The sequence below is a fragment of the Scyliorhinus torazame genome, chromosome 22 (genome assembly GCF_047496885.1).
Source record: "Scyliorhinus torazame isolate Kashiwa2021f chromosome 22, sScyTor2.1, whole genome shotgun sequence".
Lineage (NCBI taxonomy): Eukaryota > Metazoa > Chordata > Chondrichthyes > Carcharhiniformes > Scyliorhinidae > Scyliorhinus > Scyliorhinus torazame.
Window position 1 is genome coordinate 80,574,335 of NC_092728.1, and position 27,685 is coordinate 80,602,019.

A 27,685-nucleotide genomic window follows, 5' to 3' on the forward strand; every position below is an offset into this window, starting at 1 on the left:
AAATTTACTCACCCATCCTTCTACGCCCTCCTCCAGGTCATTTATAAAAATGACAAACAGCAGTGGCCCCAAAACAGATCCTTATGGTACACCACTAGTAACTGGACTCCAGTCTGAACATTTCCCATCAACCACCACCCTTTGTCTTCTTCCAGCTAGCCAATTTCTGATCCAAACTGCTAAATCACCCTGAATCCCATGCCTCCGTATTTTCTGCAGTAGCCTACCGTGGAGAACCTTATCAAACGCTTTATTGAAATCCATATACACCACATCAACTGCTTTACCCTCATCCACCTGTTTGGTCACCTTCTCAAAGAACTCAATAAGGTTTGTGAGGCACGACCTACCCTTCACAAAACCATATTGACTATCTCACTCCCTAGCTCATCTCTTATTTAATATCGGAACTAATACTTTTGAGCCTTCTCTGTGTATTTCCCCTCCCCCACAACTTTTTTACAATTTTGGGGTTAATGCTGCATAAGTCTTGTTGTGATAGCATCTAATTTTTTAAAAACTAAAAATATCACCTCCAGCAAATCTATTACTTGTATTAAAACATGTGTTGAGCACACAAACGATGTTGAGGCTGATGGAAATAAATGTTACAAAGTGTGATAAAGGCTTGTAGCACAATACACCACAAAGTCAACCCTTAAATAGCCCATTATCCACATGGGACCCAATGCCATTGTACAGCTACAATATTCTTCCAGGGTTTCACTGGGGTTGAGATTGAATTCAAAAATTATGGGCCCGTTCCACCCAAATAGGACAAAGTTCCGTAGCATGCAAGATTAGCCAGTAGCTCCGTGAAACACCCCCCTGTCCAACGTCCATCCGGATAGGTCGGGGGCCTCAGCGGGGAACTCCCCGACGAGGCAGCACAGCCCTGTTTTCTGCACTGCGAGCAGAGCTCCTCAGTGCAGCAAAAGATCGGGACATCATTTTTAAATAGAGCTTCAGTCTCTCACCCCCCACACCCCTCAAGTTCCAAATCACTATAAGGCCCTCCCACCTCCCCCCCCCCCCCCTCCCTCCCCACAGGGCGATCCCCCCCAGCCCAATCAACGCAGCGCACAATGTGCCACCTGGGCAGTGCCAGACTGGTGCCCAGGTGGCACTGCCAGGGTGCCAGGCTGGCGGTGTCAGGGTGGCACCAGCAGTGCCAGAGTACCACCCTGCCCAGAGGGCATGTGCCTGGAGGCCTCCAATCCGCTGAGAGACCCCCATGAGTGCCGTTTGTGGAGACGAGCACTGAATGGCGATTGACCGAGGTCTCCAAGGTGAGCGAGTTAGATCCCAATCGGGTAGTCCTTGGGAACGCATATTAGAGACAGGTAATGTGCAGATTTGCCAGAAAGTGATCCCGTCCACAATGGGATTCGCATTGCGACGTATCGCGAGATCACATTCGACCTCACGAGGTGTGGGAAGCTGGGTGAAGCCCGGAAGCAGGATATCCCGGCATCTGCCGGTTTGCTCTGCGCTGCACTGCTTTACAGGCCCGATGCAACCGGCAGATCCCACTCTACATTTATAAAGTGCTCATAAATTGTGCATGATAGAACTAACCAACATTCCCAATATTTATCTGTAGGGTGCTCATTCCTTTGAATTGCTTCACTAACATATGTTTTTTTATTTCAGGGAAAGCTGCGATTTTCAACAGGGAAATTGGAGCAGAAGGTGCAATGTGTTTCCCTGCGAGCTTAACTCCTGACACCCCAGTGAGTGAACCATGGCCTTGTTGTAGACAAAATTTTAATTCTACAGAAAGCTAATCACCATTATGTAATTTCAGAATGACATAACGTTCAAGTACATAAACTATAGTTGCTTTGCAAACTTGTCCATTGTGTAACTGGTAAGCTTCTAGTTTCAGTTTCCGATCAGTGCTAAGTTAACTGATCATGCACAGTGTTGCAATAGACATCACAATTTCTGTTCCTGGAATTCTAGTGCTCCTGGCAAAGAGAAAATCTTCCTGATTCCCCACCTCTCAACGCTAATCATGATCTCTACTGCAAGTGCATATGCCCCGGTGTCTGCTGTGTTCCCTGTTGTCGAGTAGCCGATTGTCATTTATTGTCGAGGGCCAGATGATAAAAGTGCGGGAGTACCACAGCCTATAGGATCGCATACTTCAGGGGGGCAGGGGGAAAACGGCAAACTGAATATATATGGTGCCTTTAATGCAGTGCAAAGCCCCACAACGCTGCACAAGAGCGATGGCAATCAAAATCTGACACCGAGTCACAGGAGGAGGTATTAACATAAATGACCAAAAGGGTCAAAGAAGTAGGTTTTAAGGAGCATCTTAAGGGAGGACAGATTTAGGAATAGAATTCTAGAGCTTTAAGGGGAGAATTCCAGAGCTTGGAGAACAGGCATCTGAATGGTGGACTAATTAAAGTTGGGGACGTATCAGATGCCAGGATTGGAGGAATGCAGAGATCGCGAAGGCTTGTCGGGGCTGGAAGAAGTTACAGAGATAGGGAGAGCCAAGACCATGGAGGATTTTTTTTAAAGTGTGAGAGGTGAGACTTTGCTGAATCAGGAGCCAAGGTATGTTAGCGAACACAGGTGTGGTAGGTGATCAGGACTTGGTAGAAGTTTAGACAAGGTAACAGGGTTTTAAGTTTCTCTGGGCTGCAAGGTGGGATATGGCCAGGAAAGCGTTGGAATAGTTGAGTTTGCTCATGGGTGAGTGTTTTAGCAGCAGATGAGCTGAGGTAGGGAAGCATCGGGTGATGATATGAGGTGGAGGTACAGGCAGTAGGTCATAGTAACGGTGCACACATATGGTGAGAAACTCACCTTGAGGACAAATGCAACATCTGTGTCATGAAAGGCCTGGTTCAGCCTCCCACAGTTGATAGGGAGAGCGATGGTCAAGGTATGGAGTTTGTGGCAGCGACCAAACACCATCGGCGGCATTCTCTGTTCCTCAGACCAAGTGTTGACGCCGGGGCAGGATTCGTGGAGTTTCACAACAGCAAAACTAGCGCTGCACCTGGACCAATTCAGCGATTAATCTATGATGAAATGTGCTTGAAGGTCAATTTTACAGAAGATGTTATTTTCTGTAGTGTTTTAGTTTTGGGGGATAATCTGGGTGCTTGGATTTTCCCCATTTTTCTGGGTTAAGCAGAAAGGGTTAATAGCCAGTTGTCAGACAGTTGCTTCGAGTAAACTGCGAGAAATTACCCAAGGGTAATCCAGGGGGGACTATCATTCTGATTTTCTCTTCCTTCTCGTGAGTCTCTGGAATTTCATCAGTATCTTCTCACATAATGTGGCAATGATGGTCAGGTGTTGGTTGTATCAGAAAATTTTGTAACACTTGGTATTGGTGTGTGCCAATCACTGACACATCACTTATACTCAAGGCATTAAAAGATATTGATCTATATTACACCTTATAGAGGTGTACGCTAATTGGCATTGTAGCTTGACATTAGATGAGTAGCTTTTATAATTGTGTGATCAAAAATGGCAGCTCATGAGGAGGTAATAGAAATAAAAAGTAAGTTTTTTTGCAAGCTAAAGTGCTACAGAAAGATTTTTTTAAAAACTGGATTTGAGGGAGAAATGGTTCATACCGAATATACTCCATCTTACAATTTCCTTTAAGTCCATTATTTTGTGTTCTTTGTTAAGGACGTTGCTATTGGTAGTACATCAGACTGCCTGCCAAACAGTAATACACTTGATATACGGAGCTGGTTACTTTAGTAATTTAAGGCTATTTTTAGTAGCCAGTCACATGTTTTTATTAACTTTTTTTATTAGCAATTTGAAGCGTCTCAGCAACAGCTAACCTTCAAAAATATTGCAAAGAATTGTGATTTACCAAAATGTTTTTCCTGCTGTGTATTTCTATTCCCTTTTATTCATCCAATCAATCTGACCTATTAATGCACTCAATTATAAGGGAGTAAAACTGGAGGGAGTTTATTTAATGTAAAGTCCTCCCCCAGCTAGTTGGAGTTTATTTTAAATAAAGCTACCATCTGTGCTTCCCTTCTCCCCCCAATACACCCAGTCGTGCTCCAGTGTGAAATTTTTATTTTGTGTTTCTTTTTAAAAAAATCTTTTAAAAAATAAATTTAGAGGACCCAATTATTTTTTTTCCAATTAAGGGGCAATTTAGCGTGCCCAATCCACCTAACCTGCACATCTTTGGGTTGTGGGGGTGAAACGCACGCAGGCATGGGAGAATGTGCAAACTGCACACGGACATATTTTGTCTTTCTTAACGTTAGCTTGAGATTCCCTTAATCAAAAATAATGCAGGCCTATCAAGATAAAATGGCTCTTACAGTCCCGCTTACAATCACTAAAACTTCCCGTGTTTAAACCATTCTGACACCAATAGTCACTTGATCTGACACTTGCAGTCACCAGTTCAGATACAGGCATTGCACATACCTTAGGGAGGGTAGGAATCAACACACAGTGAGCCATCTGGGCAAGGGTGGCCTGCAGTCAGATCAGAGTGAAACTAGGACATGATCGCAGGAAACGTCTAATGCAGATGACAATCTCAATGGGGCTAGTACAGGAGAATATGGGCATAACCACTGAGGTGCAATGTGCATTAGCTGGCCTGCCAGACAGCCTCCTGTCAATGTCCCAAGTTGGCAGGGGGCATTGTGCATTTCCTGCCCTTTGCTGTCCCCATACCTGTTGCAGCCTTTGTTTGCACTGTCATCCGCTCAATTGTGATTTCGGTGACAACACAGCAACAGTCCCTCTGGAAGCTCCAGGTACTCATTACAACTTTGAAACTATGCCAGAGTATACTTCCAGGCATTTGTAATAGTAGAAGTTCTGCTGTCACACTTACCCATTTTCCAGTCTCTATGGCACTTCATGTAGTCCATGGACATTACTGTTCATGTTCTGGGCAGACTTAGCCAATTAATTATCTGGTTTTACCTCCGGTTCCCTGTCGGGGCTGGTTTGTGATCAGGAATTGAACCTGCCTTCTGATTCCTGCCTCCTCCAATGGAATATTCAAGTCTAGGAGTAATGAAGGCATGGATTAGGGTTTCAGCAGCAGATGCTCTAGAGGAGGACGGAGGCAGCCTTAGTGATGGAACAAAATAAAAACAGGAAATACTGGACACACGCAGCAGATCAGGCAGCATCTGTGGAGAGAAAAATGAAGCTGATGTTTCAAATCTGTGACCTTTCATCAGAACTGGGCTTCGTGATGGCAAGGATATATTGAAGCTCATCTCCTATTCATATATGACACCTGTAAGGGTCCTTCCTGTTTGATCTTGTTTATCCCCTTATCTCCCCTTTCTTTTATTTTTGCGGTTACATTTTTGATCCATGGATGATTTATGGACAGGTGGAGTTAAGGCAGCCTGCCACTTAAATTCAAGCAGAAGGAAGCAGGGATCTGTGCCTTAATTTAAACAGAAGGTTCCAGAAGGCTGTGCTGTTTTCGACTGGTGATTCCCGACTGGCCGGCATACGTGATGACTCAGTTTGATTGATTTGGCTGGTGACCAATGAATTGGCCCAAAAGGTTGTGCCCGGCCCGGAAACACGTGGTGATTAGATATTATCCCACCGGAATGTTTTTAGAGCCACAAGGTTCCATTTTGGTTTCACTTTTGATTCTGCAGCCTTGATGTAGCGATTAAACGAACTCTCTCCAAAAATATTTAACTAATCCTCTTCAGAAGACTAACGTGGGGGCTGACTCTCTCTCCAGCAAGTCTGGGTGTTATTCTCTTGAGACTGCATTGGTCTGAGGTCGAACCATGAGCTGAAAGCCAGGTTTGATGTGAAATAAAGTGTCTATACAGAAAGATATAGGCCTAAAAGTGAACCTCGAGCGCAAGGACCAGTTTGATAAGAGCTAAAGTGCCCCTCCAGAAAGCCTGCTGCATGTGAGTACTGCATTTGGTTTCTAAACTACAAGGACCTTGAATGAATGACTGCAAAGAAGACTATTACCAGTTCTAAGACTTCAATCAACCAGTGTGCTGTGAGGAAAGTGTGCTAAAGAACCACCATTTGAAGCAAAGACTCATATCGTTTGACTTCATCCTTATTTTTTTTACCTCTTTCCACTCCTGTGTGTTTGCCTGTCGTGTGTGTGTGGGTAGATGGTGGAGGCGGTTGATGTGGGTAGTAGGTATTAGCTTACTGTTATCTAGTTGTATTTACTACATATTTCATGATCGTTCCTGGTATAAGTAAACAGTAAATGTGTTTCAACTTACAAACCTGGTGACTGATTATTGGGCAGTCAAGGACCCAAATTACCTGGTATGTTTATAAGAATTATTCACTTACGTTGCGACTCTGTGACAAGAGGTGCTGGAATTGACCGCGCACTGGCCCAGGGTGTTGTAACACACTAGTAATAATAATAATCTTTATTAGTGTCACAAGTAGGCTTACATTAACACTGCAATGAAGTTACTGTGAAAATCCCCTCGTCGCCACATTTCAGCCCCTGTTTGGGTACGCTGAGGGAGAATTCAGAATGCCCAATTCAACTCGGAGGGGTTATTGGGTTATGGGGATAGGGTGGAAGTGAGGGCTTAAGTGGGTCGGTGCAGACTCGATGGGCCGAATGGCCTCCTTCTGCACTGTATGTTTTATGTACTATGTACCTAACAAGCACGTCTTTAAGGACTTGTGGGAGAAAACCGGAGCACCTGGAGAAAACCCACGCAGACACGGGGAGAATGTGCAGACTCCGTACAGACAGTGACCAAAGCATGGAATCAAACCCAGGTCCCTGGCATTGTGAAGCAAAAGTGCTAACCATTATGCTACTGTGCCACCTTGGCGTTGCAAATACTCATGTTTAGTCTCAGCCAGTTGCATGGGAGGGGGATGGAGTTTGGGGGTCAGAGGGAGGTGCGGCATCTAGGGAACCGAGGCTTCAGGCTTCCAAATATTTAGTTGGAGGAAATTTCTACAACTGTCAAAAATACATTTCTTAGCTACTGACGATTAAAATGCTTGTAACAAGAAACTTAGGGAGATTAAGATGAAGCTGTGCAAGTGTTGTGTATAGTCAACAAATTCTGCTTCAATTTAATGAAAAGCCATTCTCTCTAACCTGTGTTGGTCCAATAGACGGATATGCTGATGAAGCAGGTTGGCAGAGGTACAATAACACTCGGATAGACCTGTTGGATCAAAGTTGCCTTTTTCTGGGCTGTAAATTCTATGTAACTGTGCTTTGTTCTTTTTTAATTAATGGTTTCCAATATTTCTCTTTTAGCTTTGAATTTTTTTGAATCACAGGAATATTTGTAACACTTCATCTGTACATATAGGATATGAGGCATAGGATATGAGAGCAGGTTTCCTATTCTTGTATCTTGGGCATATTGGAGGAAACTGAGGCACAGAAAAGGGCATACCAAAGGGTAGCCAGCCCAACTCCTACAGATGCACCAGAGAAAGCATTCTTTCTGGTTGTATCACAGCTTGGTATGGAGCCTGCTCTGCCCAAGACCGCAGAAAAATACAAAAGGTCGTGACTGTAGCCCAGTCCATCACGCAAACCAGCCTCCCATCCATTGACTCATCTGTAATTCCCGCTGCCTCAGAAAGGCAGCCAGGATAATTAAGGACCCCACGCACCCCGGACATACTCTCTTCCACCTTCTTCCGTCAGGAAAAAGATACCAAAGTTTGAGGTAACGTACCAACCGACTCAAGAACAGCTTCTTCCCTACTGCCATCAGACTTTTGAATGGACCTACCTCGTATTAAGTTGATCTTTTCTCTACACCTTGCTATAGCTGTAACATTATGTTCTGCAGTCTCTCCTTCCTTCCCTATGTATGGTATGCATTGTTTGTACAGCATGCAAGAAACAATACTTTTCACTCTATACTAATACATGCGACAATAATAAATCAAATCAAATCAAAAATCCCCTTACCGTGTTGTTCGTAGGAAATCCAACTTGCCACAGTGGGGAGCATCTGCCCCAAGCTGAAAATAGTTCAACATCTTTTTATCTGGCTTTTCTCACAGTGCAAAACAGCATACATAGCAGAACTATATAATGGGCAGAATTTCCTGAACCCCCAACTCTCCTGTTTTGTGGTGTCAGAGGCGGCCCACCCTTGGCCAACGGCGAGATTTTCCGGACCTACACCTGTCAACGGAGTTTCCCACTGTCCGCATCCTCTTCTGCCGGGGGAACCCACGGTGGGGCCTTGCCATTGGTAGGATCAGAAGATCCCGCCAACGGGAACGGCCGTAAAATCCCAATGTTCCCATGCATGAGAAATGATAAGGGAATTAAGAGGTATGTGAATTTTGTGGAAAGGTGGAGTTGAGATAGAAGATCAGCCATGATCGTGTTAATTGGGGAAGCATGCTCGAAGGGCCGTTTGGTCTATCCCCGCTCCCATTTCATATGTTCTTTCTCCTCCATCTTAATCCCCTTTTTACAAATATCCCATACATTTATTCCCTCAATGCAACCCCCTGCCATCCACCCCCCCCCCCCCAGGCCATCGATATTTTGTTTTTAAAGTTGCGACATTTTGTTGCAATCTCTCACTGCTAGACTTTAAAATCGAACATTCTCCCTCATTGGTTCTGATGGAGTGCCAGAAGACTCAAAATGTGAACTCTGCTTTCTCTCCTGACAGATGCTGCCAGACCTGCTGAGTTTTTTTCCCAGCATCCTCTGTTTTTGTTTCAGATTCCAGCATCCGCAGTATTTTGCTTATTGTCCTCATGATGTTGGCTTCAGGCAATGGATAAAGGTAGACTTTACCGATTAGGTTTGCAATTGTTGAACTTGACAATCAACGCTCATGGACAATTCAGCCGCCAAAACTGACTCATTAAAAAGAGAATGGTTTGTAACAATGGTACCAAAAATATATAGTATTCTAAATTCGGAATGGTCTTGGGCCCAGACTTTCTGCAGTAGGGTAATTCCCTGGATCCAGTTTCTAGACTAAGCTGCCTGGTCAAGACATGTGACACTGGTTAGAGATACAACAGTTCTTCCACAGTGAATAGAAACCCATAAAGTGTAGCTACAGGGCTACTTGTGTATTCTGTACACTTTGTGTTGCCTCGTAGAAAGCTTCCCATTTTAAAAAAAAAGTTGGACCCTGCTCAATATAAACAAGAGCAAACGATTTTCTGATCGCAAAGTTATCGTGCCCTAGGTCTAAAATAATCTGAACTCATTTTGTGTATATTTTCTACATCATGCTGACATCTTCAGCATTTTTCCATTGTAATCATCACAATGAAGATACATATGTGGCATTTGACAGAAAACTGATTGGTATGGAGAAAAAAACAATTCTTTCTAATGTATGTTCAAGTTTATAAATCGCACAAGCATGAACATTTCTATGAATTTCAAGTAACGCCGTTCCCAACAATAATAAAGAAAATATTCAGTCCTTGTTCTGTTTTTAGTTTTCAGGTAAATAAAAGATATTTTCAGGTAAATAGTTCCCCAAAAAGAACTGGATTTCCTCAAAATTGAGCTGCCCAAAACTAATTTAATTCTGACTTTCAATTATAAATAATTTGTGCACCCACTCCAGTGTCCTCTTTATGATATGACGACCAGATCTGTACACACAGCGCTCCAGAGTGTCTAAGGCTCGATGCACATTTGGCACCGCCTCTCTATTTTGAATTCCATCGCTCTTGCCGTCAGCTGGGTTTGCTTTTTTATGGACTGATTAACCTACATCATTACTTTTAACGGCCTGTGTATTTGTACTCCCACATCTCTTCACCCCTCTTACTCCATCACAGATTTTATTTCTTTCAGAATTTATAGTGTACCATAGAAAAGAGCCAAAAAAATTATTAGTTGTTTAAAACTGCTCAGAAAGTATGACCTACTGAAAGTAATGTCCCAGGTTTTCCTGCATCACAGCATTGATGCACCACTCAAGTTTTAAAAAATTTTTTAGTTTAAAAAAAATGTTTTGGATGGCATGTTTCTGAGAGTGCACGTTGGTGCTGTCGCAGCGAGGCAAACTGGGACAGGACAAACAGCCCTTCAACCAATCAGATCGAAGAATTGGGAAATGAATAGCGCAATGACTGAAAAGGACGTGTAAAGTAGAACAGGAGAATTCAATGTTAAAATATGTACAGACGGAAATAAAAAGAAGGAATGAAAGTTTGGATTAAGTTTGGACAGAGGAGGCGATTCTCCACCCGCACTGCGCCCAGCCTACATTCCACATTTCTGAGAAAATAGCAGGAGAGCTCCTAAATGGGGTTTGCGCCAGGCGCCTAGCGGAGCGCAATGCTCCAGGCCCGCGGGACCCGATGCAATCTGGCTTACGCCCTCGCTGGCCGTGAACCAGATGAATATATTTAAATGAGCATTTAAATATGCTCAGACCGTTTCAAGCCGGAGTCACCTGGCTCCCGGGATTTTCCCCTTTCCTCTACCCCCCACATCCCCACCAGCACAGCTGAGGCCAGCGGAAACCCTTCCCGGAGACCAGACGTGTTGACCACACCAGGGGGCTTGGAGTCCATTGAAGATGCTTGTTGGGAAATGGCAGAGCAATGCCTTAGCACTGCCCATTGGCACAATGGCTGTGCCAGGATGCTAGGTTGGCACTGACAGGTTGGCACTGTCAGGGTGCCAAGGGGTGGGGCCTGAAAGGATGCATGGTTGGTCATGAAGGGAGTATTGGGGACATGAAGAGAGAGGCATTTGGCAACCCCATGTGGTGATCTCTATGTGTGCATGTAAACAAGGGTTTAATGTGTCATCAGTAGCACCACATGATCATTAGAGGGCCGGACCAACAGGAGTATAAAAGGCAGCCACATTGGGGCTCTCTCTCTCTCTTGGGTGCACAGGGATCATAACAACAGCAGACTAGTTTAGATGGCCAGTGGAGTTACGTATAGTTACCATAGTTAGATCTTGTTAACCTTATCACTAGTATCAAAGTTAAAGTAAAGAACTAATTGTGGTAGTCAGTATTAGGGGTATTACGGTACCTAGGTTGATGCTGTAAGACCATTGGTGTGGGAGGTACCTGAGACAGCAATACCATTGGTGAAGCCTGCCTGCTGGTTCCGCCCAGTAAGCGGAGTATAAGAGCCTGTGTCTCCCTTGCAGCTGCATTCCGTACCTGTGCTGCTGGGGGAAACATCTAGTCCAATAAAGCCTTCAATTGTCTTCCAATCTCGCTTCTCGTTATTGATCGAGCATCAATTTATTGGACAAGATTTTAAAGAATGGAGCTCCGAATCAAGCCAGAGTGTCTGCAACTAAGCCCCTACGGGGCAAACTCAGCAGCAACCTTCAAACACTGGCTGGCGTGCTTCAAAGGGTACCTCAGGATGGCCACGACTGAACGTACGGAGGACCAGAAACTGCACATTCCCCACTCAAGGGTGAGCCCAGAGATCTACACCCTCATCGAGGATGCAGACGATTTCGAGGCAGCAATAACCCTGCTGAAAGGACACTATATTCGCCCAGTAAACCAGGTCTACGCCCGACATCTGGTAGCAACGAGGCGACAAATCCCTGGGTATTCGCTGGAGGAATTCTACCGTGCGCTCCTGGTGTTAGGTAGGAACTGTGACTGCCCGCAAGTTTCAGCCAGCGACCACACACAACTTTTGATCCGGGACGCTTTCATTGCAGGTATGCTGTCCTCCCAAATCCGCCAGCGGCTGCTTGAAAAAGGGCCTCAAGAAAGCAAGGGCCCTTGCTTGCTCCCTGGATGTGGCCTCCTGAAACGCCCGTGCTTACGTACCCGACCGCGTGCCGGCCCCTTGGGCAGCGTGGAACCCCCCGCAGCCGACTCCGATGCATCCCCCATCCCCCACAAGCTTGCGCTGCGTGACTACCAGGCAACCCCGGGGGGCCCCGCTGCTATTTTTGCGGTCAAGCCAAGCACCCCCGGCAGCGCTGCCCGGCCCGCTCCTCCACCTGCAAAGGGTGCGGCAAAAACGGCCATTTCGTGGCGGTATGCTAGGCCCGGGCAGTCGCCGCGATCTCTGAGGGCGAACTGGGACCGCCACCCCAACGCTCTCCACGAGCCATGTGCGGCCAACGGGCGCCGGCATCTTCCTGTTCCAGGGCCACGTGCGGGCCCCGGGTGCCGCCATCTTGTTCCCCGGGGACCTTGTGCGACGGATGGGCGCCGCCATCTTGCACACCCCCAGCCATGTGCGACTAGTGGGTGCCACCATCTTGGCTGGTGTCTCAGGACCCCGGTTTGGATGACCACACACCGCCCGAGGAAAACCTCCAACTTCTGCCACGACTTTCCTCGGTGACCCTGGACCAGTCTCGGCCCCGAACGCTCTCGACCGCGACGACGACCGTGCTCATCAATGGGCACGAAACATCCTGCCTGATTGACTCCGGGAGCACAGAGAGCTTCATACAGGGAGAATGGAACGGTCTGGAAGACCGTCCTACTGGCCCTACGGTCCAGGAATCTCCCAGTCTCCGGCTGTCAGGAGGTCCTCCCGGATGCTCTCCATTCCATCCGATCACTACTATGTACCACGACCAACCAGACACCTCACGAACGCCTCCTTGTCTTCCCTAGGAAGTCCTCCTCTGGGACCTCGCTCCCAACCTGGCAGGCAACTCCTGGACCCATCCTGCTCCACAAACACGTGCGGGCGCTCAAGTCGGACCCATTGGTCGAGATGGTCCACCTCATTCACACTAACCCTCAATATGCCTATGTGGCATTCCCCGACGGCCGACAGGATACGGTCTCCCTACGGGACCTGGTACCCGCTGGGTCCCCCCCCACAACGCCACCACCAATCCCACCCTCCCTCCCACCGGCGCATCCCACAGCCGCCCCCTTCCCAGGTGGATCGGTTCTCCCACTGGTCCCATCTAGGGGTGTTGAAGCTGCCGAAGAAGCTGAAGCCATGCTCCCGGAGCCACTGATGCCCGAGCCGGCGCCTGCATCACCGCCGAAACTGCAGCGATCGCAGAGGATGACCAGGGCCCCCGACCGACTAATTGCTTCATTTTGAATGTAAATAAATACTGTAAATAGTTGCGACATGTAACGAGGCAAAACACTGTACTAATGTATACCAGGTACCACCATAGCCTCGACCTCTACCACTGTATAACGCGAGACCACCACCCCCGCCGGACTCTTTTTTTACCAGAGGGTGAATGTGGTAGTCGGCATTAGGGGTATTACGGTACCCAGGTTGATGCTGTAAGACCATTGGTGTGGGAGGTACCTAAGACAGCAATATCATTGGTGAAGCCTGCCTGCTGGTTCCGCCCAGTAAGGTGGAGTATAAGAGCCTGTGTCTCCCTAGCAGCTGCATTCTGTACCTGCGCTGCTGGGGGAAACATCTAGTCCAATAAAGCCTTCAATTGTCTTCCAATCTCGCTTCTGAAGTTATTGATCGAGCATCACCCATGTAAATATTGTTGTAGTTACTCAATAAACCTTTTGTTACTACTGGAAGAGTTTGAATCTTCTTCATCGGGATTCAGAATACCCCATCACTAACCAAGGATTGAGTAGCACATGTTACCTACCATACAGGTAACAAAACACCCTATAGTGAGGTGTCGCTCACCTGGGGGGGGTGTTAGTGTTGAGGATTGCGTGGGGGCCTGGCTCCAAAAAAATGAATACGTTTGAGAGGTAATCGCATCGGAACAGCCGCCGCAATCGTACCGTTTTTCCCATCCAAAATGATACAGCCGTCTTTTGGAAGAATTCCGTCCAGAAATCTAATGCTTTTTTTGAAATTACATTTAAGATCTTACAGTTTTTGAAATCTCCAACAAAAATTGAATTCTGAAAGAATGAGGCTCCACATTCATACTAATTTTCAGTCAGAGAGATTAACATTTAGTACATCCGAGAGGAATCTCTGAGACATAAAAATCTCTCTGTATTTGAATCCAGGCTTAATTAAATAAGTAGCAATCAGGAAGAATTCATAAAGTCTATTTGGGACAGTTTCGTCAAACAATATGTTGTGAATCCAACAAGGGATCAGGCTATTTTGGATCTGGTAATGTATAATGAGGTAGGTTTAGGAAACAATCTCAAAGTAAAAATCTACAAGGAAACCGTGGCCATAACATGGTAGAATTAGCATTCAGTTTGAGAGTGAGAAACTTGGGTAGGAAATAACTTAAAAAACTTAAAAAAGGCTAATTAACCTGGAATGAAGGCAGAGTTGGCAGGTGTGGACTGAGAAAGGAGTTTAGCAGGGAGGACGGATCATCAGCAATGATAGACATTTATGAAAATCGTTCATGACTGACAACAAAGATATATCCAAGTGAGGAAGAAGGATTCTAGGAAGGGAATAAATCAACCATGGTTAACCAAGGAAGTTAAGGATAGTATTAAACTGAAAGAATAATACAATGTGGCAAAGATTAGTGGTAAGCCAGAGGATTGGGAAAGTTGTAAAAACTAACAAACGATGACCAAAAAAAATTAAAGAGGGAGAAGATAAACAAGAGGGTAAACTTGCAAGTAAGAATAAATATAAATGGACAGACAGCAAGAGCTTCATTCAACATATAGAAAGGAAAAGAAAAGGCAAAGTGAACATAGGCACCTTAGAGATTGAGACTGGGAAAATAATAATGGCGAACCAAGAAATTGTAATGGAGTTAAACAAATACTATGCGTCACTCTTCACAGTGGAAGACAATATATCAAAAATGCTAAATAATAAAGGGGGGAGGGGCCGTAGGAAATAAATACAATCAGTATCACTAAAGAAAAAGTAATATGGAAACTAATGGGGTGAAAGGCTGATAAGTCCCCTGGACCTGATGGATTGGTGCATCCTCGATAATTAAAGGAAGCAGCTACAGAGATAATGATAATGGGTGCACTGGGTAATCTTCCAAGAATCCTTAAATTCTGGAAAAGTCCCAAAGAATTGGAAAACTGCTAATATATCTTTATTCAAAAAGGGAGACAAAAAATCAGGTAACTATAAGTCAGTTAGCTTAACATCTGGCATTACAAAAATGTCAGAGGCCATTTTAAAGGATGTAATAGCAATGCATTTAGAAATACATAATATAATCAAACAGAGTCAGCATGGCTTCATGAAGGGGAAATCAAGCCTAACAAGTTTGTTAGAATTCTTTGAGGTTGGAAGGAGTAGGATAGATAAAGGAAAACCAGTAGATGTAGTATACTTGGATTTCCAAAAAGCATTCGATAAGGTACCGCACAAAAAGCTACTTAGTAAGATAAGAGCTCATGGTGTTGGGGGTAGTATAAAATCATGGATAGAGGATTAGCCAGCTAATAGAAGGCAGAGAGTTGGGATAAGATGGGCATTTTCAGTACGGCAACCTGTAACTAGTGGAGTCCCACAGGGATCATCAGTGCTGGGGTCACAATTACTTACATTCGGCAGAATCTTAATATATTTTTTCAAGTTTAAGGCTCCGACTGAAAACTGACGTGTTGCTCCCCAGCTGCACAGACCAGTTTTCACTCCAGAGGTTGAGTCTCCCTGAGAAAGAAAAATGAGTGGGCGGGTTTTTTGCTACCACTCTGGTGGGTCGGTGCCTGATAGAACTGACACAGAGATCAGGGCGTCATCTTTGAAGGGTGCCCCAATCAGCAAAGAAACTGAACGGCCCCCAGCTTCCCCCCCATACCCACATTACGGACCCCCCCCCCCCCCCATCACAGATATCGCCTCTATATATATATTAATGATGCGGACAAGCAAAGTGAATTAACTATTGCAAGTTTGCGGATGACACAAAAATAGGTGGGAGGCAAGTGTCGGGGTGCCAAAAGGGGTGATTCGGAGCCCACACTAGATGTTAATAGGAATGGTGATGCTGGCAGAAAATTCAGCGAGAATTGGAAAACACAATTCTTTCTGGCGAAATTGCGAATTCCAATTTTTCAGGCACCTCGCCGGCAATGTGATGAGAAATCCGCTGTGGAAGGCATTTTATTACATCATAATATAATTCCCCCCCTCCCCCTCTGGGATTTGCCAACTCTGAATACCCATTGGTCATCAAGCTGGCGCCATTTACAACAGCTGTATAAAAATGAGAACCTGGCGACCTCGCCTCCGAAGAGGATTATGGAGGTGAGCGCTCAGGTCACCATTACCCTCCAGGGTGCCAATCACATTGGGGGGCAGCTGAGGAGTCGGGCGGAGGGGGGGGACCCAGATAGGTTCAAGTGTGCAACTCGGGGCATGGGGAGGGGGTTCAGTCTTGACATCTCAGGCGGGGTGGGGTCACTTGCAGGCCTTAGAGGCCCTTTATGTCTGTGAATGTTTAACGTGGTCTGACGACTGGTTTGCAGGCAGAGCTTCTTGTGTCTTGCTTGCTGGGCTTGTGGCGATGTCACTGCTGAGGGATTGTCCTTCCAGAGTGCCAGCTGGAAAGTAAGTGGGAGCAAGTTAATCCATAGGGTCAGCATTGGGGGCAACTGTGAGGTTCTTGGGTGGGGTCCCATGAGAGGTCAGGCTGCATGGTCAGAGTGGGGACTCTGAGCAGGGGTGTTTTCCAGACTCATGAGGCCTGAAGACCCTCATATGAGGGAGGACGACTACAGCAAGAATGAACCGCCACTCTCAGGTAGCACTGTGAAGCCAGAGGCCATGAGCTGTATGGAAATTCAGGACCACTGGTTATGGATGTCAGGCTGTCAGGGAGGAAGGGTGGAATGGTGATACAGTGGTTAGTACTGCTGCCTCACAGCGCCAGGAACCCGGGTTCAATTCTGACCTTGGGTGACTATCAGTTTGCACATTCTCTCCGTGTCTGCGTGGGTTTCCTCCTGGTGCTCCGGTTTCCTCCCACCATTCAAAGATACAGGTTAGGTAGATTGACCATGTTAAATTTCCCCTTAGTGTCCAAAGATGTGCAGGTTAGACGGAGTTATGTGGACAGAGCGTGTGGGAGAAAATTGAGTGCTCTTTCGAAGGGTCAGTACAATTTAGATGGGCCAAGCGGCCTCCTTCTGCACTGTAGGGATTCTATGATTTAAGTCAAGAGATGAGGAGGAATTTCTTCTCTGAGGGTAGTGGACCTGTGGAATTCTTTACCAAGAGCTGCAGAGGCAGGGCCGTTAACTATGCTCAAGGCTGAGATAGATATATTTTTAATCAGTGAAGTAATCAAGGATTATGGGGATAAGGCGGGAAAGTGGAGTTGAGGATTATCACCAAATCAGTCATGATCTCATTGAATCGTGGAGCAGAGCCGATGGGCCGAAGGGCCAACTTCTGCTCCGGCGTCTTTACAGTCGTAATTTTTTTTAAATCTGGGAGACGAAGCATCATCGGTTAAATGTGAAGAAGCCGGGGGTTGTGCAGCAACTCAAAATTGAAAGAAACAAAATGAGTATTTGAGACAAAACAGCAACAAGAGCACCTCAAAGAACGACTGCAGTGGGAAGAATTCAAGAATGCATTCAGTGTTTATAAAATAATTCCAGTTTTTAATTTTGCGTATGATGCGTAAAGTATAAAGATCACGCTGAACAGGAAAACCAAGTGAAATACCATGTTAGCTGACCTCTTGGCACATGAAACATTTTGAGGAATGTATGGACTTCTGAAATCAATGGGGTCCACAAAAGATACATTTCTTGAAAGACATGATGGAAAATCATACAAAAGGCTTTATTTAGTTCTGTAAATTTGTTCTTGCACTGAATCTTTCGAATGAGAAATGCCCTAAAATATGCATATATTGGGTATGATCAAACCTCTGGTTATTGATCTTTCAAGTGGCTTTTTGGTAACTATGAACCCTGGAATTTTCCGAACCTTTGGAACTATCAGGTGTGAATTTATTATTAACTTCACCATTGGGGGTTCAGTTCTATGTACAACTGGTGATGTGTTAAACTTCACTTGTTACAGCTCTAAGGAGATCAAATGTAACCCATAACAGATGTGCCATTTATTTGAGGATTTGTTTTAGCACTCTGGATAAGTGTTAATTTAAACCCACAGTGACCCCAATTTGTGTTAATTGTAATGTGACACAGCTGGGATCAGGAACACTATCACCACGTGACTCCAAACCAAACAGGTCACCATTGCATTTGTATACTTTGTTCTTCTGTCCCTTAATACGGGTCCCTATTGAATATGATTGGCTAAGTTGTAGATAGATAAAATAATTTATTCTTTATGATATTTGACAAAGTCCGAGAAATCCCTTTCTTTGCACACCCAGAGAAGTGAAAGGAAATGATGTGGTCTTTCCTGTGTCCATACACCCTTATTCCATCTATTCATATATAAAATAAGAATATAAGGACGTATTTTACGAGGCCTCTCTCTCATGGGGGAGTTTCGCTGGTGGCAAGATCGGAACATGAAGTCAGATTTATAAACCAACCCAAAAGAGGTGAAGCCACTCGGGCATCCCTGAGTACTGTATTTAATTTGCTGGAATTCCTGTTTTTGAGGCAGCACCTTAGCCTGGCATTGAGATCTTTTGTACAAAATGAGTGAATGACAAATCTTGTGGCCTGCCTGCTCAAATGGGATTCTTAAAGATTTCAAGTAAATTCATCAGCAGAGGTACCTCGCTATGTCATTTTTGTTTGCATTTGTGCCGTGCATTGTTTGAGGAGAGGGACATTTTTCCAATGTAATGGGATGCTGTTGTCAGTGCATTTGTGCGTCTTCATTAATTGCAGCTGCTATTGCAATAGCACCATGTGAACTGGTGAGGGCTGAATGTCCATTTGCTCCAGCACAGCTTGATTTAAATGAGGACAGCAAATTCATGGGGGAGGGGGCAGGGTTCACCAAATGCTGAAATGGTGGCAACTGATGCATTGTGCCCACACCTGCCAGTCTCTAAATAACTGCGCGTACATCGCAGCCATCAAAGGAGAAGTATCATCTGCTTGTAAACTGACCTGCATACATCTGCAGATCACCACAGTATTTTAAGTCTTTGGGCTAAGCTAACTCATCCTTCCCAGCCGCCATGGAGGAAATCCAACAGATCAGCTAGTCTTCAAAATGCATCAAGAGTATGCTTCATTACTTTTCCATGATAAAAGGAGGCATCAGATCAAAAGAGCACATTTGCCAGCTCGCTGTCTTCCCTACAGTCTGGGGTACTGTCATTACCAGAGAAAACTAGAGCTCTTGAAGACCTAAAAGGACTTCCAGATGAAGTAATATTCAGGTAGATCCTGACCACAGAAATGTCATTATATTCATAGAGAAGGCAAATATGATATCATCCTTCTGTGGCTTTTCACAGATTAGGTATTATTTGAAGGTGGGCAGATATAGCATGACTCCATGTATTCCTGTTCTGTTAACCTTCCACCACCATCAAACTTTTCTGATCTTGCCACTGAGGGCAGATCTGAGGACACCTCAGGGGGTGGCCTGGGGGGGCCACCCGTACGACCCATGGCCCTAGGTTCAGTGGGCAGTCAGCAACTTGCTGCATGGCTTCCCTGCAATGGTGTCCCATGTCCACCCCCCTGACCCCACAGCCCACCCCGTGGCCACACTCCGCTCCTCCCTCCATCATTGGCAGAAGCCCCCCCCTCTCCCTCGGCATGCCGTGGCGCCTGTTTCAAAATTTTTAAAAGCACAAGTGAACCGCGCCATCTGGAATTCCCCCCTGTGGAGGCGGAGAATCGCAGAGGCCCGGGAGAATACCAGGGCCACTAATGATATGCAAACGGTGTTTACTGTACGTGCGGAGTGGAACGCATTGACACCATTGCCGAGGCACTGGAGAATTGTGATTTGGTGTGAAACCGGCGACTTCGATTGCGTCACTGGCAGGGGGGACGGTGAAGGTCTCAAACAGAGGGAGGTTTGCAGCCATAAAGAGGATTTGCGTCGTGGTGAATGGGTCCAGAAAATTTGCCTATACCCTTTGAGATAATACCGAGATCTACCAATTTGAAGCTGTGGTTCTATGTGATCAATTCAGTAAGTCAGATGATCAAGATTACAGTCACGGGGTATCACGTGATGTGAGCGTGGGAGTGGCGGCATATCTGCGAGGTCCGGCTCTTCTTGTCTTTCAATCTTTGTTTTTATTCTTGTGCACATCTCTTTTTGTTGTATTTTTTAGGTTGCATAGTTTATGCTATGTACCAAGAGTGGTTGATCAATGTTTCAGCAACCATTGGGTCAAGATGAAAGGCTTTATTCCTCGTTGATTCACTGCAGTTGGAGAGAGTTAGGGTGGGGCCCTGTCTTTGACGTAGCTGCTTTCTGAGGCGAGGATTCCTGCCATGACAGTACGGTGTTCACTGTCGGATGATGGCTGCTGGCGGTGAAGTTAATCTGCCTCAGTGGCTTGGCTCTGCGGTGCAGGACATCTAAGCCCAATTTCAAGAGTTGCAAGGTGACTCTGTGGAGGCATTGACGACGCGTGAGAAGGTTCCTGTGTTGGAAAGAGCATAGTCTTTGGTGGAAACCCACCTCGGCTCGGTTGAGTTCTTATTGCATAGCCTGTTGTCCAACCTGGGGGATTCAGTTGGGGACGAGGGGGCACTGGTGAAGAATCCTGCTGAGCCTGGTGTCTCTGCTGAGATGGTGGAGATGTTCCCAGCCGAGTTTGAGAATTGGCTGCCATGTTTCAGGAATCTCAACTGGAGGCCAGGAATCTCAGATTTGCTGGAGCAAATTTAACCCTGTTTCCGAGGCCCTAGTTGGGCTGGCCTTCCACCTCTGGATCGGTGAGGTACTGTTCCTGGTGTCTGCTGAGCGAGATCCCCCCCCCCATCCCAGCAGGAGCCGAGGTTAACAGTCTGGGCTCAGTCGAGCCGGTATGTTGGAAGTAATGAGGCTCCTGTCGGAAATCGTCAGAATGCTCATCGCTTCAGATCCTGCTTAGTCTAGATGTCTACTTCCATCATGCGCCAGTGGGAGTGATATTTACCCTGATGACTACCGTATTCCTGAGTTGTTATCCTTAACTTTAATCCCTGATAATTCCGTTGTCATCTGTTATTGTCTTTTTATCTGCTTGCAGGGGAGTAAATATTGCAGGGGTGATGTCCTGCACCGTTAGTTATCCTGAATTAATAAGGTTTTATCGTATTAAGCTGAATATTAATTGTGGGTTTTCTGCAGTTTCTTTATCCTAATAAATCCTTGGGGCGAAGATGCTTCACAGCTCCAGGGTCCCAGGTTCGATTCCCGGCTTGACTCACTGTCTGTGCGGAGTCTGCATGTTCTCCCCGTGTGTGCGTGGTTTCCTCCGGGTGCTCCGGTTTCCTCCCACAGTCCAAAGATGTGCAGGTTAGGTGGGTCGGCAATGATAAATTTCCCTTCGTGTTAGGTGGGGTTACGGGGATAGTGTGGAGGCATGGGCTCTTTCCTAAGGGCCGGTGCAGACTCGATGGGCCAAATGGCCTCCTTCTGCCCTGTAAATTATATGGTTCTATGATTCTCTATGAGCAGAGCCAGAGCGGGGTGTCGGGTAGAGGGTGTGGATGGTAAGGTTAGTTTAGCCCTCACTACGTTCGAGGGAGGTCCTCCGTACTCGGTCATAATCTTTTTTGGGGCTGCGCCTTTTTCTTCAGGCCCAGAGGGACTGTGTGTTGTTGTCCTATTGAGGACTGGGATTTGTTGGACTCCCCTTTAGGGGTGATCGGTCATTTCTCCTGATGTGGATCTCCCTCTTTGACTGGTCTATTTGCTGTTAGAGCTCCTGTGGCTATGGCAGATCTAAATATCCTTTCTTTTTGATGGCAGCTGATGTAACTGGTGGCAGTGGTCCCTCTTGGGAGGGGTTTCTTCAGGTGCTGTGTGGTATATGGTACTGGACTTCGGAGGGGTGTTAGGATAGGGGTGTCATGGTAGTCCTTGGGGCCGATATCCTGTTGCTGCTCCGGCGGGGGGGGCACCTACCTTTGGGGTGCCGCAGAGGGTCCGATGTGGATGGCCCACATCTGGAGAGGAGTTGAGGTAGGTTCACAGGTATGAATGAAATGAAAATCGCTTATTGTCACAAGTACGCTTCAAATGAAGTTACTGTGAAAAGCCCCTAGTCGCCACATTCCGGCGCCTGTTCGGGGAGGCTGTACGGGAATCGAACCGTGCTGCTGGCCTGCCTTGGTCTGCTTTCAAAGCCAGCGATTTAGCCCTGTGCTAAACAGCCCCTGACCAGTATTTATCCTTGGTCAATTCCTCTCGGGAATTGGATGGGGCCCACGTAGCGGTTGGCTGACTTGTCCTTGTCTAGTCATAATATTGTCGGTCCGAGGGGTTAGTTCCGACAGTTCTTGTTTTTTTTCTTCTTGCTCTCCTTATAGGCGTTCCCTAATTCATGGAATTGAAGTCTTTTCAATGAAATGGTCACAGATTCGGTTTTAGGTTGGTGTACCAAATTTACATGCCGGACCTAGCCACATATTGTTTAATGGGCTCACCATTTCCCTGGCAGCTCTGGTGGAATGTTTATCATTCCATCATTACCCTTTGTGAGAGCATCTACCACCGTATTAAATGTGGACGTACCTTCTGTGAACTGTTCAAATACCCGTTGGCCTTCTGCCCAAGATAATAGCCTTCTTGTGGATCACTGCTACACATATAGGATCATAGAATTACAGTGCAGAAGGAGGCCATTCGGCCCATTGAGTCTAATCTTTCAAATAATCTTTATTGTCATAAGTAGGCTTACATTAACACTACAATGACGTTACTGTGAAAAGTCCCTCATCGCCACATTCCGGTGCCTGTTCGGGTACACAGAATTCAGAATGTCCAAATTATCTAACAGCACGTCTTTCGGTACTATTGGGAGGAAACCGGAGGACCCGGAGGAAACCCACGCAGACACAGGGAGAACTTGCAGGCTCCACACAGACAGTGACCCAAGTCGGGAATCGAACCTGGGAACCTGGAGCTGTGAAGCCATAGTGCTAACCACTATGCTACCATGCTGCACCGGCCCCTGAAAGAGCACCCTACCTAAGACCACACCTCCACCCTATCCCCATAACCCAGCAACTCCACCTAACGTTTGGACACTACGGGGAAATTTAGCGTGTCCAAGCCACCTAACCTGCACATCTTTGAACAGTGGAAAGAAACCAGAGCACCCGGAGGAAACCCACGCAGACACGGGGAGAACGAGCGGACTCCGCACAGACAGTGACCCAAGCCGGGAATCGAACCTCACATGTGAAGTGGTACCTCCTAGATTAGTAAACCTATCCACCTAGATAGATCAGATGGGAGAGAGATTGTTACATACCCAGGAATGGGCAAATATATTGCAATGGCCTCCTAGTTACGTGGAAAAATTAATATCATGGGTATTACGCACCACAGAAAATTTGGGGTTTGGAAATCTCCACTGCTCGTATCATTATAACTCAGCCACTTGACTATGGGCTTCACATTACTAACCTTGCAGTGTAAATAATCGCCTCGTCTGACACCAGAGGGAGCCTTTGATCTCCCTTGCATACCACTCGACGTGCAAGCTCATCAGTGTGGCCTCTTCAGATAAATAAATACATTTCATTATTGTACTTCCTTAAATCTGAGCCCCCTATTCATGTGAATGCTTCAGATTTCAAATTGGTAAACTGAGCAAGCCTGATGACTACAATTCTTAGTGAAAGCATCTAAATAAAACAAAGAAGGATGAATAATGACATTTTTGCTACTAGCTTCAGTTGCCCACATATCAAATGGTGACTGTGGTAAGCTGCTTTATTTTTTTTATTATTGTGAATCATTCATAGGTTTTGAGATCTTGTTGGCAATATCTGAAAATTAAAGCTTCCTCACAGTATCTCTGTCTCGTCAGCCTTTAAGTTTCAGAAGCACAAAACCCTGTACTGTCAGAATGTGGAATAATTCTAAATTTGTGTTCCATTTCAATGCATCTGTTTGTGAGTGGAGATATTTTGCCCTTCCAAGTTTTTCTTTATAGAATTTAGAGTGCCATTCGGCCCATCGAGTCTGCACCAGCCCCTGGAAAGATCACCCCACACCTCCACCCTATCCCCATATCCCAGTAACCCCGCCCAACACTAAGGGCAATTTTTGGACACTAAGGGCAATTTAGCATGGCCAATCCACCTAACCTGCATATCTTTGGCCAGTGGGAGGAAACCCATGCAGACACGGGAAGAACGTGCAGACTACGAACAGACAGCGACCCAAGCAGGGAATTGAACCTGGGGCCTTGGAACTGTGAAGCTAACCACTGTGCTACCGTGCTACAACGTTTGTTGCGCATGGTGCACAACTCACAAGTACTCCACAGTTGGCTCATTTTGATCACTGAATATAATTGCTTTCCACATGCTTTCCATTTGGCAACGTCAGCTGCAGATTTGTCTCGCTCAAACTAATGGAAATGCCAAACAGAGAGCAATAAGAAGCCAGCTTCTGAAGCATAGTCTGTGGAAACTCTGCATGGTCATACTCTTTTGAACATCAATTTGCAGTGATAATTATCTTTCTGTCCCATCTCAAGAATATCTCTGTCGGCACCATTCACTGGGCAAGAGGCTCAGGAAAGTAGCCTGTTTTTTGGTGTTTGCCAGTTCCACTCAAAGGATCACAGGCAGCTTTGCTGCCAGTTGTCACTCTATGAACCCTCCCCTTGGCCTCTCTCCCAGGTGACCAAACTGAGATTGATAATTCACCATCTTTAGAACCACCAGGTTGCCACCCTCTTCTACCATTCAGCAGGTGCCACCCTCTGAGCAGACTTTGTATGGTAATGCATTTTGCAAGCAGTACTGTGCCGCATTTGTGTCAGTATCTGTGGATGTTTTTGGAATAGAACTTCTTAAATAAGGAGATTGTTTGCCCCTGTTTTGAACTTTTTAATCCAATTTCATGCCAGTTCTGACACATCATGGGCGGGATTCTCTCAGCCCAGGCTGGGCCGGAGAATCGCCGGGACGGGCGCGAATCGCGCCATGCCGCCCCGAAGCTGGTCTGCCGATTCTCCAGAGAGCGGAGAATCGGCACGGCGAGCGCCCCGCCCCGGCGATTCTCCGTCCGGGATGGGCCGAACGGCCACGCAAGAAAAGCCGAGTCTACGTCTGCGCCGTTCACACCTGCTCTTACCCGCCGGGAGCTCAGCATGCATGCATCCGGGGGCGGCCTGGTCGGGGGGAGGGGTTCCGAACCCAGGGGGGGGCCTCCACTGTTGCCTAGCCTGCGATGGGGGCCGGCCTCCCGGGCTGGGGGCCTCTTATGTTCCACTCCGGCCCCTGCAGCCCTACACCATGTTGCGTCGGGGCCGGCGCGGGGAAGGGAGCCGCTGCTCATGCGCGCATTGGAGCCGTTCCCTCTGCACATGCGCGCATTGGAGCCAGTCCCTCTGCACATGCGCGCATTGGAGCCGGTCCCTCTGCACATGCGCGCATTGGAGCCGGTCCCTCTGCACATGCACGCATTAGAGCCGGTCCCTCTGCACATGCGCGCATTGGCGCCGATCGCACTGCGCTTGTGTAGACCCGCGGCGCCCACCTGACTCCGGGGATCGGCAGCTGGAGCGGTGTGGGTCGCTCCAGTGCCGTGCTAGCCCCCTGTCGGGGTCAGATTCGCAGCTCCTGAGGCCATGTTGACGCCGTCAAGAAACGCGACGGCATTTATGACAGTGTCAGCACTTATCCTCAGGATCAGAGAATCCTGCCCCCTATACCTAGCTTATTCTTAACACCAGTTCAACTACGTTGATATCTATGCGATATCTTGTTTTATAAAAACGTTCAAAATTGGCTACTTTTTTTCATCACAATCATAAATTAGAATGAAGAAAATAAATTGTGATCGATGCAATTCAATGTTTTTTTTGAAAACATATTCATAAAAATACTTGCAACCATTTTTATATCTCGTGGCCTTTCTACTCACTGTCTTAGTCACTGACAAGCCATTTTACTCACAAACTCTGCCGTACTTTTACAAACCCGCCTATGGGTGGGATTTACCATTTCCTCCCCCCCCCCCCCTCTCCCCACCGCCCCTGTAGCATATTTTCCAGCGGTGGAGCCTGCCATTGGCCAGCGCCAGGATCGTCCAGTCTTGCCGATGTCTGAGGTTTTGTGTGCTACATTCCACCGGGGAAAGCGCTGTTTGCCTTCGGTGTGACCAGATGATCCCGCTGGCAGGAAGGGCCAAAAAATATCGGTCCATGCCCTTCTGTATTTCTCTGAGAGAAAGAAAAACCTCCCCCAAGTCATTTACTCCTGTACTTTCAGAATGCCAACTTCAGTCTTCTATGTATCATGATGCTTCTGCAGCTGTCACCTTGCTCAACTGCTTTCTCACCTCCACCTTTGATGTCCTGGTCCCCAGAAAAAACTTTACTACCTCACATCCTGATCATTCTGTCTGAAATGAACCTATTTTCACTCCCTCAAGTTCAAGGAGCGTAGACTTGAGTATACCAGGTGGGCAACTGCTTTAGCCATTCACCACAGGTTCTGACAAGCACTAACAATCCTCACGTGCCTCTGCTAAAAATCAAGCACAAGGACCATTCAGGAGAGCAACCATCAGCCACCTTCAAGCACCCTGCAGACTTTGACATGGTCAAACACATTTGTCCAATACCATTTTTCCATTGTGCAACTTAGACTACCCTTACTAAACTTTATCCTTACTCATCCAATTAGGCAGATGATCTCCAGAAATGACACCACTTTGCTCTCCTGCATTGTTACCTCTGAATTTATCATTGGTCTCTTCCTCTTCCTCATTTGCATGCTCAGCTTGGCAACAACTTCACACGCAGGACATTGTCTTCCACATGTATTCCAATGACACCCAGTTTTATCTCTCTAGTACCTCTCTTTGACCTCCACTGGCTCTGCGTTGTCCGATATCCAACCTTGGATGAATTCACATTTTTTCCAGCTCACATTTGGAAAACCACAGAATCGCAGAAAAATACAGTGCAGCAGAGGCCCTTCGGCCCATCGAGTCTGCACCGACACATGAAAAACACCTGACTGCCTACCTATCCCATTTGCCAGCACTTGGCCCAAAGCCTTGAATGTTATGAGGTGCCAAGTGCTGATCCTGGTAAATTATGTGAGGCAACCCGCCTCTGTCACCCTCCCAGACAGTGCGTTCCAGACCATCACCACCCTCTGGGTAAAAAAGTTTTTCCTCAAATCCCCCCTAAACCTCCTGCCCCTTACTCTGAACTTGATTCTCCTCATGACTGACCCTTCAACTAAGTGGATCAGCTGCTCCCTATCCACCCTGTCCATGTCTTCATAATCTTGTAGGCCTTGATCAGGTTGCCCCTCAGTCTTCTCTGTTTCAACGAAAATAACCCAAGCCTAACTAACCTCTCTTCATAACTTAAATGTTCCATCCAAGGCAACTCCCTGGTGAAACTCCTCTGCACTCCCTCCAGTACAATCACATTCTTCCTATGCTGTGGCGACTGGAATTGTACACAGGACCTCCAGCTGTGGCCTCACCAAAGCTCTGTACACCTCCAACATGACCTCCCTGCTTTTGTATCTATGGCTCGATCGAACCATTGTCTTCAGTTCCTGCCATAAAAGCATACCCTTTCCAAAGGTGTAATCTGCCCCCTTAACCAACCAGACTGTTGAAACTTTAGCATCCCATTTGACCTCAAGCTGACTTTCGAAATCAATCTCCTCACCATCACAGAGACCACTTGTTTTTGCATATGAAACATCATCCGCCTTCA

At 46.5% G+C, this 27,685-nt stretch overlaps 1 protein-coding gene across 1 annotated transcript in view; it reads left to right on the plus strand.

Annotated features, from left to right (window-relative positions):
* Positions 1-27,685, plus strand: part of LOC140398855 (adhesion G protein-coupled receptor D2-like) — a 223,394-nt gene that overhangs the window by 165,444 nt on the left and 30,265 nt on the right. The window contains exon 26 of the mRNA XM_072487796.1: positions 1,654-1,733. Within this exon, the coding sequence (XP_072343897.1) occupies positions 1,654-1,733 (80 nt within the window). The remainder of the gene's footprint in view (positions 1-1,653; positions 1,734-27,685) is intronic.